The 15191-nt window shown below is 41.8% G+C and overlaps 2 protein-coding genes across 8 annotated transcripts in view; one reads left to right on the top strand and one right to left on the bottom strand.

The window, feature by feature from the left end:
- LOC147137188 (serine/threonine-protein kinase PAK 2-like) overlaps nucleotides 1–2505 on the bottom strand; it is a 15584-nt gene extending 13079 nt beyond the window's left edge. Inside the window, exon 1 of one of the 2 annotated variants that reach the window (XM_086050443.1) lies at nucleotides 2223–2505. The gene's annotated coding sequence lies outside the window, so the exon portion shown is untranslated. Of the gene's footprint in view, nucleotides 1–1306; nucleotides 1638–2222 lie in introns of those variants that run through there. The other variant, XM_086050441.1, reaches the window with a different exon arrangement.
- Nucleotides 152–15163, top strand: hltf (helicase-like transcription factor). Of its 6 annotated transcripts, none has more exons than XM_086050435.1 (26): nucleotides 152–240; nucleotides 2252–2451; nucleotides 3798–3964; nucleotides 4080–4204; nucleotides 4289–4371; nucleotides 4440–4511; nucleotides 5165–5356; nucleotides 5496–5570; nucleotides 5647–5671; nucleotides 5749–5800; nucleotides 6374–6438; nucleotides 6513–6548; nucleotides 6626–6733; nucleotides 7420–7514; nucleotides 7616–7759; nucleotides 8177–8330; nucleotides 9066–9143; nucleotides 9230–9365; nucleotides 9727–9906; nucleotides 10219–10334; nucleotides 11212–11393; nucleotides 11785–11910; nucleotides 12819–12931; nucleotides 13042–13222; nucleotides 14256–14336; nucleotides 14407–15163. In XM_086050435.1, exons 2-26 carry the CDS (start codon nucleotides 2257–2259, stop codon nucleotides 14548–14550), a joined length of 2925 nt encoding a protein of 974 aa, XP_085906561.1. In that variant the 5' UTR covers nucleotides 152–240; nucleotides 2252–2256; the 3' UTR covers nucleotides 14551–15163. The 6 variants fall into 6 exon arrangements, with proteins under 6 accessions (XP_085906561.1, XP_085906559.1, XP_085906562.1 ...); XM_086050433.1 differs by lacking the exon at nucleotides 152–240 and adding an exon at nucleotides 247–589; XM_086050436.1 differs by lacking the exon at nucleotides 152–240 and adding an exon at nucleotides 1865–2144 and having other exon boundaries at nucleotides 5650–5671.
- The last annotated feature ends 28 nt before the right edge of the window (nucleotides 15164–15191 follow it).

Below are 15191 nucleotides of genomic sequence, written 5' to 3'. Positions count from 1 at the left end.
AATAACACCTTTCTATACATATGGTTGTAATATTACTATGTAACTATTTGTTAAATATTTCTTTGGGTTACTGTGTCCCCTGCTGTTCTATTGGAGGATTGCATTGAAGAAGGTTACGTAATCGGGACTTTGTCAGTTTGAAGACGAAAGAGACGAAAGCGGCAGCAGTTAGTTTGAGGGGAGGGACGAAGAGCTTGAGCGGTTAGTTTGTAAAAAGACACGGGAGCGTGAGGTGCAGAGGTGAGCATAAGTACGTAAGTCCGTCACTGACGGACGCCCGTTTTGTTGACGATTGAAGGAGATTTTTTTAAATGAAGGACTAAGCACTGACGAAAGTGGATTATCGTCCGTCAGCGTAATCGTCACTAACTGCATCTGTCAGTGACGGACATCCATTTTGCTGACATTTTTTTGGGGGTGGGAGGACGGATCGACTGACGGATCGACGGACTTCTGATGAACTAACTGACGTACCGGTACCCAAGCCGCTGAAGGACGGACCAGCAAAACTTTGTAGAATGCCCACAAGGTGGTTACAGGAAGATCTTAATTTTCTCATAGCTACTACACCAACCCAAAGAGCGAAACGGTATGTAACCATGATTACCTCACACAGTCATTGTGATTCACAAGTACTCGTCAATTACAATCCAAACGTTCCCTGCCATTACGACTATACTCGTCAATTACGTTTTTTGAAATAATCTACCGAGGTTTGCGAAAGGAAGCTACCACGGAGACGGATGATTTTCAGACTTTATGTCCTTCACTCCCAGGTGATAGTCGACGGGCGTACTAAGGGCATATCGGCTTCACACTTTGCACGCCCCTGCCACAATGTTGTAATTTATATTTTTGTTCATTTTTCACCGCAAAATGGTGTTCACCAACAATATATACGTGGAGAATTAAACTTGTCTTTCTGAACTACAAAACCTTTGCAAGCAATTATAATCACACTCACTTGGCGTTCTTTAATTTAAAAAAAAGGTCCATCTTGGTGACTTCAGTTTTTTTTTTGCCCAGTAAAAAAACAAACAAAAAAAATACAGTAAATGAATGTAAAACAATGTTATGGCCGTGCTGGTCCAAATGGACAAACTTGATGATGACATTTGGTTTTCTGTGCCCCCAGACTGGTAGATACGTTTATGAGTATTATTGGACATGTAAGATGTCAATCTAATCAGAAGGGATGCTTCAAAAACAACATATTCACACGCCACAGGACAGGAATTCCGCGTTTCAGTGTCGGTGAACACAAACGCGCTACTTGTAAACGAGAGAATAACCATACTAAACTCACCGGTTCACTGTCAACCACAGAAAAAAAAAACGGGATGCACTTGAATCAAACTCCTCAGACTCCGCCCCCGTGTTCTTTGCCTCAAAATACGGAAAAGAAAAAGACCGCCGAATTTTCGCTTCTTTGGTGCACTGAAACTGTTAAAACCGGTATCGTGTATCGTTTTTCTGTCCCTCTTCTTTCTCCCTGACCTCTCCCTGCGTTGGCGCTTTGCTCAGCCCCGGAGGAGGAAGAAGCCGTTGCGTGGAAAGGAAGCGGAATGTCGTGCAAATTTGGACGTCGCAGCTTCCGTAGGAAAAGCGGAACGGCGCGTAAACCGACAACAGTCTGTTGCGTTCAAACAACGTCGGAAAATAGCAAACAGAATTCGTGGCATGGTGGGTGAAGATGTACAAATTAAATGCGGCGATACGTGCATTGTGAGAACGATAGTTTTTGGAACTGCATTTCATGTTGCTAATGAATTATCAACACATGGGGTGCTGTGTTAAAAGTAATATTTTAAAACCATGTAGCCTGGGCTGGCGGAAGTGTTTTGCTCTGACGTCACGTCGTGTACGCAAACGCAACAGTAAAAGAGCCTCCATCATCACACACGTCGATGCTGCTTTGGGAGGCGGGGGGGAGTCGACTGTAAGCCAGGGGCGACACTAAAGTCGGGAAGGCGTTCATGACAAACACCCCGCACACTCTTGTCGCCAGCTGAGTCAGACTCGCTGTGAAACGTGCGAAACAAGGCCGTGTATCAAACCGGCGTGCTAAGCTAACGCGGCGAACGCGCTAACCCCCCTCAGCCGCCATACGCGAATCACACAGCGCCTTCAATAAGAGCCGCTAGGTTAGTCCGGACTTCAACAGTTTTTCCGTCCCATTCGGAGCTGGAAGCCCTCCTTGACTTCCTACCTTCTCCACTCACTGAATTTATATGTGTAAACATGTGTGCAGGCGGAATGGCTTTCCGTAGGAGCTGGTTCAGTTGGGACAGGTACAGCGAGGTGGACCTCTTCACCGACCGCTTGGACCAGAACAACAGCCTCTCCCAGGCCATCCGGGCCGCCGCCTCCGACGAGCCGGACGCCGACGGCAACGTGCTGTTCGGCCAGATGCAGGGCTCTGTAGTGGGCCTCAAATATTACAGCGGGGTGGTGAGTTTCCACATGAAACCCACCCACTATTAAAGTGGTCAATACATGCTCTGTTCCCCTCATTCCACTCCAATAATTATCATTCTCAACCCATTTACCCACTGTAGTTTAGATATGCCCAGGCCACCTGCCTTCTTAAACTTATATAATGCTTCAAAAAGTACAGTAGAGCCTTCAAAGTCGAGCACAAACTGTGTGATCATAATCCACCACAAAATTATAAAACGGGTCAGTTATCAATTGCGATGATCTTAGTGAAAAACAACCAAATAAGCCAAGGAGCCCATTCAAATGCTCACTTTGAAATGGTTGTAATTTCAAACCATTTTCCCAAGCATGAGCAATTTTCACTTGAACTATTTTGTTGTTCATAAAAGCACAACAATAATGCACTGTCAATTTCTAAACAGTTGCTTCTCTTCTGCGCAACCGGCAAGTGTAGTTGGCACTTCTGTGTCACAGCTCTGACTGATGAATCGGCTAACCGATATAAGCTCTTTCATTGGGAAAGTCAAACATTTTCTTGACGGTAACATGTTCTATGCAGCCCCACTAGTCTAAACATTGCATTCTGATTAATATTGTGTTTGTGGAACATGAATTAAGCAGCGAATGCCACCCGTTTTTAGCCATCTTAGGGGCAGCCATTTTGCCACTTGCTGTCCACTGAAAATGACATCACAGCTGCTCAAAATGAAATGCATGGACAAAAAGCAAATAAAACTGAAAACCCCTTACAGATTGCTCTGTAGGAATCAGTTATTAATGGAAATCATGTGTTCCAGTGTCTACACTGTCACAAACAGCCCAAAAAAGAAAACAATGTAGATTAATGGATCAGTTACCTTTTAGCATACAGTCATACATGTATAAAAGGAAGTTAACCTCAGTTGATAATATGACATTGGTACACACAACACCTCACAGAAAAGAAGTCGTTATCCCATGAGTCAATCAATGGAAATAATCTGGTCCAGAATTAGACTGTACCCTCATAAAGCTTTGATATTTTCACAATCCTTAAAAAAAAAGTGAACCACTATAAATGCTAATATGGGTCACCTCTTACAGTGCCCTGTTTTTGCAGATGAAAACATAAGGGAGGAGGATTGAAAAAACCCAGGCTGCGCTCCTGTAGGGGGAGTCAATCTTTAAGAAGGATAATAGAGGAAGGGAGGGACGAGAGCAATGAAGGCGTTGCATTTGTGTGATCATATCAGTGTAGATTTGAGACGGTTTATGGGCAATTCCAAACCGTACCACCTTTACGTCCCACTGTGGATGGTTCGGCTGCGCACACAGCCGACTGACGTATAACCACCTTAACGGCATCACTCTTTGCACAGGTGAACCAAGGCGAAATGGTTGGCCTGAAGCGTGAGCCCCATAACCTGTTCGACCGCAACGCCATCATGGTCGCCAACATTTACGGCAGCCAAGTTGGCCACATCAGGAAGGAGCTGGCCGAAGCCATGGCGCACATCATGGACAACAAGCTGGCTAAAGTAGAAGGGTGAGATGGGACTTTGAAGTGTAATGTAGAATGCAAATTGCTGACTGTATTGAAGTTGGAATGTGAATTTGAATGTGTTTGAATGCTCTTCTTTTTGTCACTTTTTTTTTCTCAGCGTGGTGCACTCTGGGACAAAGAACAAATTCTCCATGCCTGTGATTTTGTCCTTCTGGGGGAAGGAGGAGAACAAGAGCGCGGTCGTTCAGCGTTTGGCACGCTATGGGTTCAAACTTAACACAGGTGGCGTTAACTACACTCACCTCTTGGACCAATATACGCTTTGTGTACAATAGATGCCAATTACTCTTGTGTGGTTTAACTCAGGTGCGAATCAGAAGCTGTGTAGCTCAGGAGCTGGGATGGCATTGAATAAAAGAGGCATGACTGTCCTTCTCACGGCAGAGGAGGTAAACTACACGGCACTAATTTGTTGATGCGACGATGACCTTTTAAACGGTGTCTTTAACTCTTTCAGTTGAAGAACGCCTTTGACAACCTATTCGAAGGCCTGCTGGAAAGTAAAGATGGCGAAAAGGAAGCAGCTGAGGTAGGTGGTATGTGTTTACAGTATCATGCCATAGCCTACTAGGATGTGCTGCCTAACCAGAAGTATGACAAAAATTACGTATGGACAAAAGACGTGCTCGTGGTACATTTCATTTTTGATTATACACCTTGGTTTTTACATGTCTAAACGTTCAACCATCCTAACCCAACAACAAATGGTTTGAATTTTTTCACCCATTTTTTTCCTCTCTTGCATAACAATTACCATTCAAGGGCAGCACAAAATTGCAGAACAGCAAACGAACATTACTCATTTTGTACATTTTTCCACAACCGTTAATATTATTGGGGTACTATGTTTGTCCTGCTTATCATTCCCCCCAAAATTATTAGGCCTACTCACATTGTATCGTAAGGTCCAGTGTAAGTGCAACTAAGACTTGTCTGCCATCTACCGAAAATTACAGTGGATCCCTGCATATTTGCTTACTCAGCTTTTTTTTTGTTTTGTTTTTTTCAATCTTTTTCATATTTTGGATTTTCCCCACAATTTACCCCCGTTATTTGTAATATATCACGCATATTAAATATAAAAGCATACCGGAGCATCGTTCCTTTGCATGAATTCAACAACTCTGTATTCAATATAAAATATGAGGCACTGCTCCATTTGCCTCTCCCTTGTTTCCACAGTCTGTAGCCACACCACTGCTACCCCACCAGCGGCAAGCGCTGTCGTGGATGTGCGCCCGCGAGAACAAGTGTGTGCTGCCGCCCTTTTGGGAGAAGCGCGGCGAACTATACTACAACACCCTGACGTGCTTCTCGGCCAAGGAAATACCCGAGAGGGTCCTCGGCGGCATACTGGCAGACGACATGGGACTGGTGAGTGGCGTCACTTGCCCACTGCATCACCATCTAAATGTATCAGTGTTACCCTTTCTTGAGGTCTCTCTATTGTGGATTTTCACCTATTGTGGGCGGGTCTGGAACAACACTGCGATTCACTCTATTTCTTCCCCAGGGCAAAACGCTAACAACCATCGCACTGATCCTCACCAACTTCCGCGAGGGAAAGCCCCTACCCGTGTACAACCGCGTAAGTGACGCGATAAGCATTCAAACCGTAGATTAGCAAAGCAGTGTGCCATTTCTAATGTTGTGTTTGTTTGCAGCAGAAGCAGCCGTCACCTGGAAAAGGTATGACTCACACGCTTCAAAGCAATCCCAAAGTTTTTGCGGAAGAGAACCTGACCAAATGTGTTGTCACTTTGTAGCGGATGGAGCCGGACCGAGTGGCGCGGTGGCTCACGGTCTACGCTCAAGCATGTATGTGTAACGTACACTATTTACACATAGTTGTCAGAGCTGAATTCCAGAGTGAAAATGTGGAGCAAAATGTAGCTTTTTACGTGCAGTTGTCGTCCCCTCGAATACACACCTTTCACCTAATGCGGTGGTCCTGGAACCTTTTACACTAAGTACCCCAAAAAAATTCCTAGCTCTCAAAGTGCCACTATCATAACCAGCATTAAAATGCATTAACGTAGTAGGCCTAATTGTTCATCAAAAAAGTTTAATATTATTGGAGCCAGTGTGACATTATGCCCTGTTTCAGCAATAACACTGCCCTTAAATTTAGGAAATCAAAACAGAAGCGTTCTTAAATAGTCCATTTAAAATGCATTGACATAAAGGTAAATAAAAATTGTGTCGGATCGAGTGTCGAGGCTGAAACTTGAAATTCAGGGTTTTGACAATGTTTATCCTCGCTTTTTTCTTTTTTAACCTGGCCTATCCAAACGGTACAAAATTTTGCACACTCTTTGATTTGTGGAATTTTTGAGCATGCACCCTAAATCCATTGTTGTCTATAATTTAACATAATTGTTCATGTGCCAGGGCCCACATGGAGGGATCTTATATTTCCTCAAATGTAAAGGACACAGCAAAGATGTCAGAGAAAGGTGGGACCCTCAATTTTAACCCACTTTATCCCCGGCAACTGCATAGGTTTCAATACTTTGCTCCATCATTTCAGGCAAAAGAACAACAAAAACCACCAAGCGAAAACACGGTAAGTGTAATAAAGTCTGTTTTAATGCAAATAGTTGCGTCTGATGTTTTAACTTTCCGTGTTAACGTGACGTGCAGAGGCGCCGCTGTTGCTGGACGATGCCGACTTTGCCTCTGTGCTGTGCGGAGGCCCGCCGTCACAGACGAATTCCTCCAAGAAGAAAAAGAAGGCCAGCTCCGTCCTGGGTGAGTCGTTACCACCGGACATGCTGGGAACCGAAAATGCCTAAATACTAGGGGTGTGGTAAAAAATGATTTTGAATCGGAAAATTGTTTTTTATTTAAATGATGAAAGTGCATCAAATTGAACCGAATGAAATCGTTAGACTAACGGCTGAAAAACATCCCCACAGCATGATACTGCCTCCATCATGCTTCAGCATAGAGATGGTAGTAGTCAGGTGATGAGCGGTGCCTGGTTTCCTCCAAACATGACGGCTGGGATTCAGTCTTTGTCTCATCAGACCACAGAATTTTCTTTCTCATGGTCTGAAAGTCCTTAACGTGCCTTTTGACAAATCCACACGGGCTGCCATGTGCCTTTTACGAAGTATCTTGATTGGTGGAGTGCTGCAGATATGGTTGTCATCTCCACACAGGACTGCTGGAGCTCTAAAAATGTTAAATTGTTGAAAGGTGTTGCCAGCTTAGCAATGTTTTCACTATATTTAGTGACTTTTTCGACCCCTCTAGCAAATGACAACAGTGGTGCTAGTGTTGACATTTTTTTATTTCCTGCATCGTGGAGGGAAGAGGGCCAAGAGGATTAAAATCATAAAATCAGATTTTTTTTTTAAAGAAGAAAAAAAAGAGGTTGCTGCACATATTTGAATGGTCTTAATTAGAACCTGTCATGTTTTATCTTTTAACAGCTCCTGATTACTACGCCAAAGAGAACTCTGGAGAAGCCGTGTCAGCGGGGGCGACTCTTATCGTATGCCCGCTGTCAGTGCTCAGCAATTGGCTGGTAGGCATAGCTATCAACGTGGCTACCAGCTACACTAGTAATCATGACCAGAGGGGTTAACGGAAAGGTGTGCGTGCATCCCTGTGTGTGTGTTTTCTCAGGACCAGTTTGAGGAGCACGTGCGAGCCGACGTCAAGCTGAAAGTGTACATGTACCACGGCCCCGACCGCAACAGGAGCACCAAGTTCCTCTCGTCTCAGGACGTGGTGCTCACTACCTACAACGTGCTCGCCGCCGACTTCACGGTAACTGCTACACCGCTGTTAGCATTTTTCCCCCCCACCTGCCACGTTTTTTCGTTTTTTGTCGCTGTTCTGTACAGAACGGCATTGAGGCGGAATGAAGGAGCTAAGTTTATCAGCATGGGTTGTCAATCGAAGTTATGGAGAGTCTGTTATATGTGCATCAAATCTGTAATTTATTTTCAAAAGTAATGTTAGATGAGTTTGAAAATAAATTGTCTTGGGATCACGTTGCCCTCAATCACAATTTCAATTAGAAAACGATTACATCGTTCAGCCCTATTTTTAACTCTAATCATAGGCAATCGTAATTGTGGACCTTTGCGTTTGTTGTTGCTGTTGCCTTGGGGAGAGCTCAGCACTCTATTGGTGGCCCTTTTGGCTCATTCACAGTCTGACTGCAAGCACCTTTGTGTTCAGAGTAAGAACAGGAGTCTACATGACAACAGTCCCCTGCATGACATCAACTGGTTGAGGGTGGTGCTCGACGAGGGCCACGTGGTCCGGAATCCCAACACGCAGATGAGCAAGGCCATTCTGGACCTCAAAGCAAAGCGACGCTGGATTCTGTCCGGTACACAAGCACACACGCTTGCACACGCATGTAGCAGTGGCTCTCGAACGTTTTTTACACCTAGTATATAATATAATAATATAATGTGGGATTACTGTATATGATTGCAGTATGTGTGCGTAAGGTTAAATTCCTTCCTATTTACTTTCACGTTGATGTTCGCATTCTCGCATCTAGTATGTTTTTGTCATCCCAAAACTAGTACTACTTCCTCCTTCCGGGTCGAAGAATCATCGGAAATGTAGTCCTACTAGCCTAATGCTGCATCCGCAGCCCAAGATGAGTTAGCATAATAGCGCTAAATCTATCAGATAAACATACGGTATAATTAGTATAACATATATTGCTTCAGAAAAATAATGCGCCCTATAACCTGGTGCGTCTTATGTATTTTTTTTTTTTTTTTTTTAAATAGACCCGTTCATTGAGATCTCTTATTACGGTGCACCTGATGGTCCGTAAAATACAGTAATTCAAAGTTAAATACAACTGAACTGGATTATAAAAAAATATCAGTCACTCTAGCATTAACAGATAAAACATTTAATTCGGTGTGTTTTAAGATGACCACTTGGGGGAGCCCACATTTTGAGAATTTTTAACATCCTGAACTAAAGGATAAAAGAATGTTCAGAACTCCTGTTATTCAGTTCCTTTAAAAATATTTGAATGGGATACAAGAATCTGAATGTTCTGAACCTCTGTTCCAATGCCTGAAAATCTGTCTTTTTTCAGCTGTTCTTTGCCGAGTATTCTTTGACTTGATAGACAGACCACTGCAATCTGGAATATTCCACCGTGACCGTGGCGGAGGTCTGCGCTCGACTGAGTGCAATTGTCAGCCATCGCGGCGGCACTCGTGCGTTATCTTACGTTTCCTGTCCGTTGTCCCCATGCAGGGACGCCCATTCAAAACAGTGTGAAGGACCTGTGGATGCTGCTGGCCTTCCTGCGCCTCAAGCCGTTTGACGTGAGAGAGTGGTGGAATCGAGTCATCCAGAGGCCTGTGACGCAAGGAGACAGAGCCGGCCTGCAGTAAGGCCACTTTTATTTCTCAGCTGTGTTCACCACAGAAACCTTTTATAAACCTGATTTATAAAGGATTTTCTATTCAAAATCAATCAAATGGTCCTTAAAGCAAATACCTGGAATGAAATGACAAGGCTGTGACAGCTGGAAGTTCAAAACTAGAAGGAAGCACAGCCATTAAAATTATATTATCATAATCAGAATGCCACTTTTAGTAGACTAGTGTGGGCGCATATAATTTGTAGAGAAGTTTTGGGACTTAACTTCCTTTTAGGTTTGTAGAAGAAAAAAAAATTCAACTGAATTAAAAATGACAGTAGATGAGCAAATTCCATGTCCAATTGCCAACAATGATGTTGTTTGTCAGGAACCTGCAGACGCTGGTCAAGTGCATTACGTTGCGGCGCACCAAAAGCAGCGAGGTGAACGGTCGCCCGCTGGTCACGCTGCCCGAGAAGAGCGTGTGCGTGGAGCAGGTGGAGCTCAGCGCCGCGGAGCGCGAGGAGTACGAGCTGGCACACAACGAAGGAAGACACACCATTGGCAGGTACGTCGCTTATTTAAAAAAAAAAAAAAAAAAATGACAATGACATTATTCCAACCACGTTTTGCTTTGTTTTTTTTTTTTATCGACTGGGTTGGGGAAGTCGTTAGATATAGCGATCTCCATTGTCTTCACAACCATGTTGTTAGTGTAAGCAGTGCATGTCAGCATGGATGTGTTTTGAACCATAGAAGGTGCAAAAAAAAGAAAATTCTACGAAACAAAACTCATCCTGACAAATGAAGTCCACTTCATCGATAAAAAAACAGCCATACTTAATGGTATTTTGGGTGTTTTTTTTTTTTTTTGGAGTAGATATGTTGCTGAAGGGACAGTTTTGAGGAATTACGCAGATGTGCTGGCCATCCTGATGAGGCTGCGACAACACTGCTGCCACCCAGACCTGCTGGCGAACACCTCTTCAGATGCAGGTACGCACCTCCTGCAACTGTCAGCCGACATGGTAATTGTACAAGAATAAATTTGGTTGTGTAAGTAAGTCGTCATTTTCTAAGAACAAACTTGTATCTTGTGATCTTCAGAATTTTTTTATTTATAGAAATAAAATCTATAAAACTTTCTGGGGGTGCTTTTTTATGATAATAAAATGGGAACTGGATGAGAATGAACTCATAATTTTATCAGAAAAAATGTGTGATTATTATGAAACAAATTTTATAATTGGGCCGAATTGTAACATCATGTATAATCATGTTTAATGTTAGAACAAAGTCAGAATTTTGCAAGAATAAAATGATATTTTTATGAGGCAAAAAAGTATGATAAGAATAACTAATATTTTTAGTTGCCATTTTCAAGAATAGAAAGTCAAATTTAAAAAAATCCTATTCTTACAAAAATAGAATTAAGTAGTATATTCAAAAAATAATTGTGCAAGAACAGTATTTTTTAGTCTTGGATCTTAACTTTATGAGAATTTATATTTTTATTTTAAAATAGTTCTATTTTCATGAAAATATTGTTTATTTCACAATACTTGTTTTTTTAGAGTCATAGGTTTATGAGAATTGTATTTTTCTTTCTAAATGGTTGCAATTTTACAAGAACAGATTTTTTTATAAAAAGTTGTAATTTTATAAGAATTAAGTTGTATTTTTTAATTTAGAAATTTCAGATTTATAATAGTAGCCTTTTTTTTTTTTTTTTTTTTTTAAAGGAAAGTTACGTTTTGTTGTTGTTTTTTTTTTTAACTTGTCATTTTACGAAAATAGTGACCGGTAGATTGCTAGACAACAACAACGAAGTAAAGACAACCGTGGCCTCAGTTCACCGTTATGGTTCATGCAGGCTTGGCGGCCACGCCGGCCGAGCTACGCGAGCGCCTGATCGAGAAGCTGCGCGTGGTGCTGGCCAGCGGCTCGGATGAGGAGTGCTCCGTGTGTCTGGACTCGGTGCGCCTGCCCGTCATCACGCACTGCGCCCACGTCTACTGCCGCCCTTGCATCGCACAGGTCATCGGCACAGAACAGGTACGCCCTACATCACGTTTTCTCACGGCGGCAGGCTTTAGTCAGACTTGTCGAGTCACCAGTTTGAGGACTAAAACTTCTGAAAGACTTGACTTGAACTACTGAAATTGACATCACATTTTCGGTGGGCTCGCCTTGCGAACATCACCTGACCAAACCCAGAAAACACTGATGTCAATTTTAGTCAACAGTAGGTGGCTGTACAGGACAATATGGCTGCCCCCTGAGATGGATACAAATGGGTGGATTTTTCCACTTAATTCATATTCCACGAAGGCAATAATAATCAGAATACCGTGTTTTCACAAGTCGGGGCACATAGAACATATTGAAAAGAAAACTTTTGACTTGACTTCCCGGTATGCTGACAGACTTACTTGTGCAAATACAGGAGAGCGCCCGCTGCCCTCTGTGTCGGAGTGACATCAAGATCAGCGAGCTGGTGGAGTTCCCACAGGATGAGATGGCAGAAGAGACTGGAGGAAGAAGTCCCGGCAAGTGGAGGACCAGCTCCAAGGTAACGCACCACACCGGACGCAATGTGATTATTAGGAACGCCTACACTACCCAAGGCTCTTGAGAGAAATCTGCGTGTACGAACATGAGCGTGATACTCCTAACTGGCACAAGTGTAAAAAGTCAACCACAAATTAAAATTAAAAGTACAAGTACTATCTTTTTTTTACTTTTTTTTAATGGCATAATTTTATGAAAATAAACTATGTTCGTATGGAAAAAGTCCCAATATTATAAGAATGAATACGTTTGTAATTTATTGAGAATATAGATAAAGTTGTGTTTTGGGGTAAAAAGTTGTAATAACACTTGTGATTTTTTTAAAAAGTTGAAATATAAAAAAATACATTTTCTGAGAACGTTACATATATGTGTATACTGTATATCTTTTTTTTTTTGTTCTTTCAGTTTTCAAACTGGGTGCTTCTGCACTCAGTGGCTGAAAATGTATTTTCAGGAACTCCTCCACCTGCACTCACATCCCCGTTAATGGCAATTGTATTGTAATTCCAGTTAGACCGCCCTAGCGGTGGAAGACAAATCCACAAAATAGCTGCACCTTTAAGTCGCATGGTTCAAAACCTAGGAAAACAATAGTGCCTTATTGTACGAGAATGAAGATTTTGTTTTAAGAAAAAAAAGTTGTTTTTAAGTGTAATATTACGATGATTATTTTCTGAGGAAAAAGGCACAATTTTACAAGAATAAAGTGTTTTTTATTTTAAGTCTTAAAATGAGAATGAAGTTTGTCTTTTAAGAAAAAAGTCTATATGAGAAGTAAGATGGGTTTTTTTTTAGAAAAATGCAGAATTTTATGAGCATCAAGTAGTTTTATTTTAAGAAAAAAGCTATACTATTCTGAAGCATGCCCATTTGGCTTTTCAATGTAGTCGCTCTGTCTTTGCGCAGATCCAAGCGCTGATTGGCAACCTGCTACGTCTGCGGCGTGAAGACAGCAGCGTCAAATCTCTGGTGGTTTCGCAATTCACCCGCTTCCTCACCATCCTGGAGACGCCGCTCAGGTAGCACATACACACACACACACAGACACATAGACAGTCAGACACAGGTCCGCTTGTCAATCAAGTCCAAAAGGCTACCATCATATGATGTGTGATGTTATGCGGGTTAGGGAGCACGGCTTCAGGTTTGTGCGCCTGGACGGCACCATGAGCCAAAAGAAGCGCACCCAGGTGATCCAAGAATTCCAGAGTGCGACCCCCGGCAGCCCCGTCATCATGCTGCTGTCGCTCAAAGCCGGCGGGGTGGGACTCAACCTCACCGCCGCCTCCCAAGTCTTCCTCATGGACCCTGTGAGTATACTGTGTGTGTGGGAAAGTGTGCTATTTTTATGAAAATAAAATTGTATTTTCCCCAGTCATATTTTCATTCAAATACATTTGTATTTTCATGAGAATATAGTTATATTTTTAGGGGAATAAAGTCATATTGCTACAAAAATAAAATAGTCCATCTATGAAAAATCAAGTCGTATTTTTACAGGAATAAAGGTTACACCCCCCCAGGTTATTTTTATTAGAAAAAAAGGTGTATTTTTACAGAAAATACAAAAAAAAAAATACATTGCACTAAGACATTGGATTCTTCTATTAAGCGTGAAATTATCCTAAACTTTGGACACATTGTGTCTTTTGTGCACTTGCATTGCAGTAACACTCCGTGTTGAATAATAATCACCACAAAGCAAATAAAGTCCTCTTTTTACAAGAATAAAGTAATATTTATGTGTGAAAAAGTATTTGATTTCTAACAAAAATTAATACAGGTTGTGTTTTTACTTTGCATTTTCTGCGAGAATAAAATTATATTTTCACTAAAATTAAGCTGTATTTTTATTAGAATAAAGTTGTATTTTTACAAAAAGTCCAAAAATAACACGTTGCAGTTTAGCTTCTTTTATTACGTCAGTCTTTTGTGCACTGGCTTATTGCTTTGCCGTAACAGTCCATGTGGAACAATAACCACAAAGTCCCTTGATACAAATAAATATGCTAAGAAATCTGCGATAAATGAAACAGCAAAAAGTGAATCGTGATATAGCAAGGGACGGCTGGATAAGGGCTCAGCGACCGGAGTGGACGAGAGAACAATGGGCACAACAACCGCTGTGTCTTTAAAATGTCAAGTCGGTTGCTTACGTTTTGACAAAAAGTAACATTTTGATTCTTTTCACCTTATCTGTAAAGACGAACGTTTATTCCTGTCATTTCTGTGGAAATTTTGCATGGTAATGATTGGGGGGAAAAAAAATTAAAACAGGAAAAATAATTAAAATTGTGTTTCATTTGAAGGCAATATTTCCCAGCTAACTTTGTGTCTCTTTAGGCATGGAACCCAGCGACAGAGGAGCAATGCATCGACCGTTGCCACCGTCTGGGTCAGAAGAGAAAAGTATTTGTCACTAAGGTGGGAAAATGGGAGAAAAACTCTGTTTTCAAATCAGAAAAAAATATTGACTGAAATATATGTGCTGCAGTTCATCGTGAAAGATTCTGTGGAGGAGAACATGGTGAAGATCCAGAAACAGAAGCAGGACCTGGTGGAGGCGGCGTTCGGCTCTGTGGAAAGCGACCGCAAGACGGCGCGCATTAACGACATCAAGGCACTTATGAAGTTGTAGAAAGTGGACAAGAGCGCCCCCTATCTCTCTTACGTCTGTTTCCTACGTTAGCCATTCCAAACTGAAGTCCATTCGTTGCTATTTTAGAATCAAGACCCTCCACGCTTTCAGTTCGCTCATGGGCGAGGAAAACAATTGTCAAAAACAACAATAAGCCATAAATGCTCCAAATATTATGATGATAAAGCTTTGCTTGGCTGTTCTTGAATAAAATTGTTCTCAGGCAGCACATCTGCCTCAGATTTGGGATTCCAGTCTTGCCCTGCCCAACAAACAGGAACAAATCTATGTAAAAAGCAACATTTAAAATTGTGAAGAATTAGGTGATGTGTCATTATGCTTGTTAAAACTCTTTCACCGCGAGACATTTTCAGACCCTCTTTGACTCTAACGTTTGAAAAAAAAAAAGTTAGAATGTGATAAGACAAATTTGTCTTTGTAAGTGAATTGAAAGTTAGAATGTGACAAGACAAATTTGTCTTTGGCAGTGAATTGAGTTAAATATTTGAATGAATGAGCAGGTTTTTTTTTTTTTTTTTACTTTATTTGTTCTGAGTGCTTGTCAAGGTTGGTTGTGCATTTTCTTTTTCCATAAAATCCTGACTGGATGCTATGATAACTTCTCATCCATGTGTGCTGAC

Source organism: Filicampus tigris, chromosome 13, assembly GCF_054856515.1.
Source record: "Filicampus tigris isolate MCC_2025a chromosome 13, RoL_Ftig_1.0, whole genome shotgun sequence".
Taxonomy (NCBI): domain Eukaryota; kingdom Metazoa; phylum Chordata; class Actinopteri; order Syngnathiformes; family Syngnathidae; genus Filicampus; species Filicampus tigris.
Note: the sequence above shows the minus strand (reverse complement) of the source record. Positions and strands in the feature narration are given on the sequence as shown.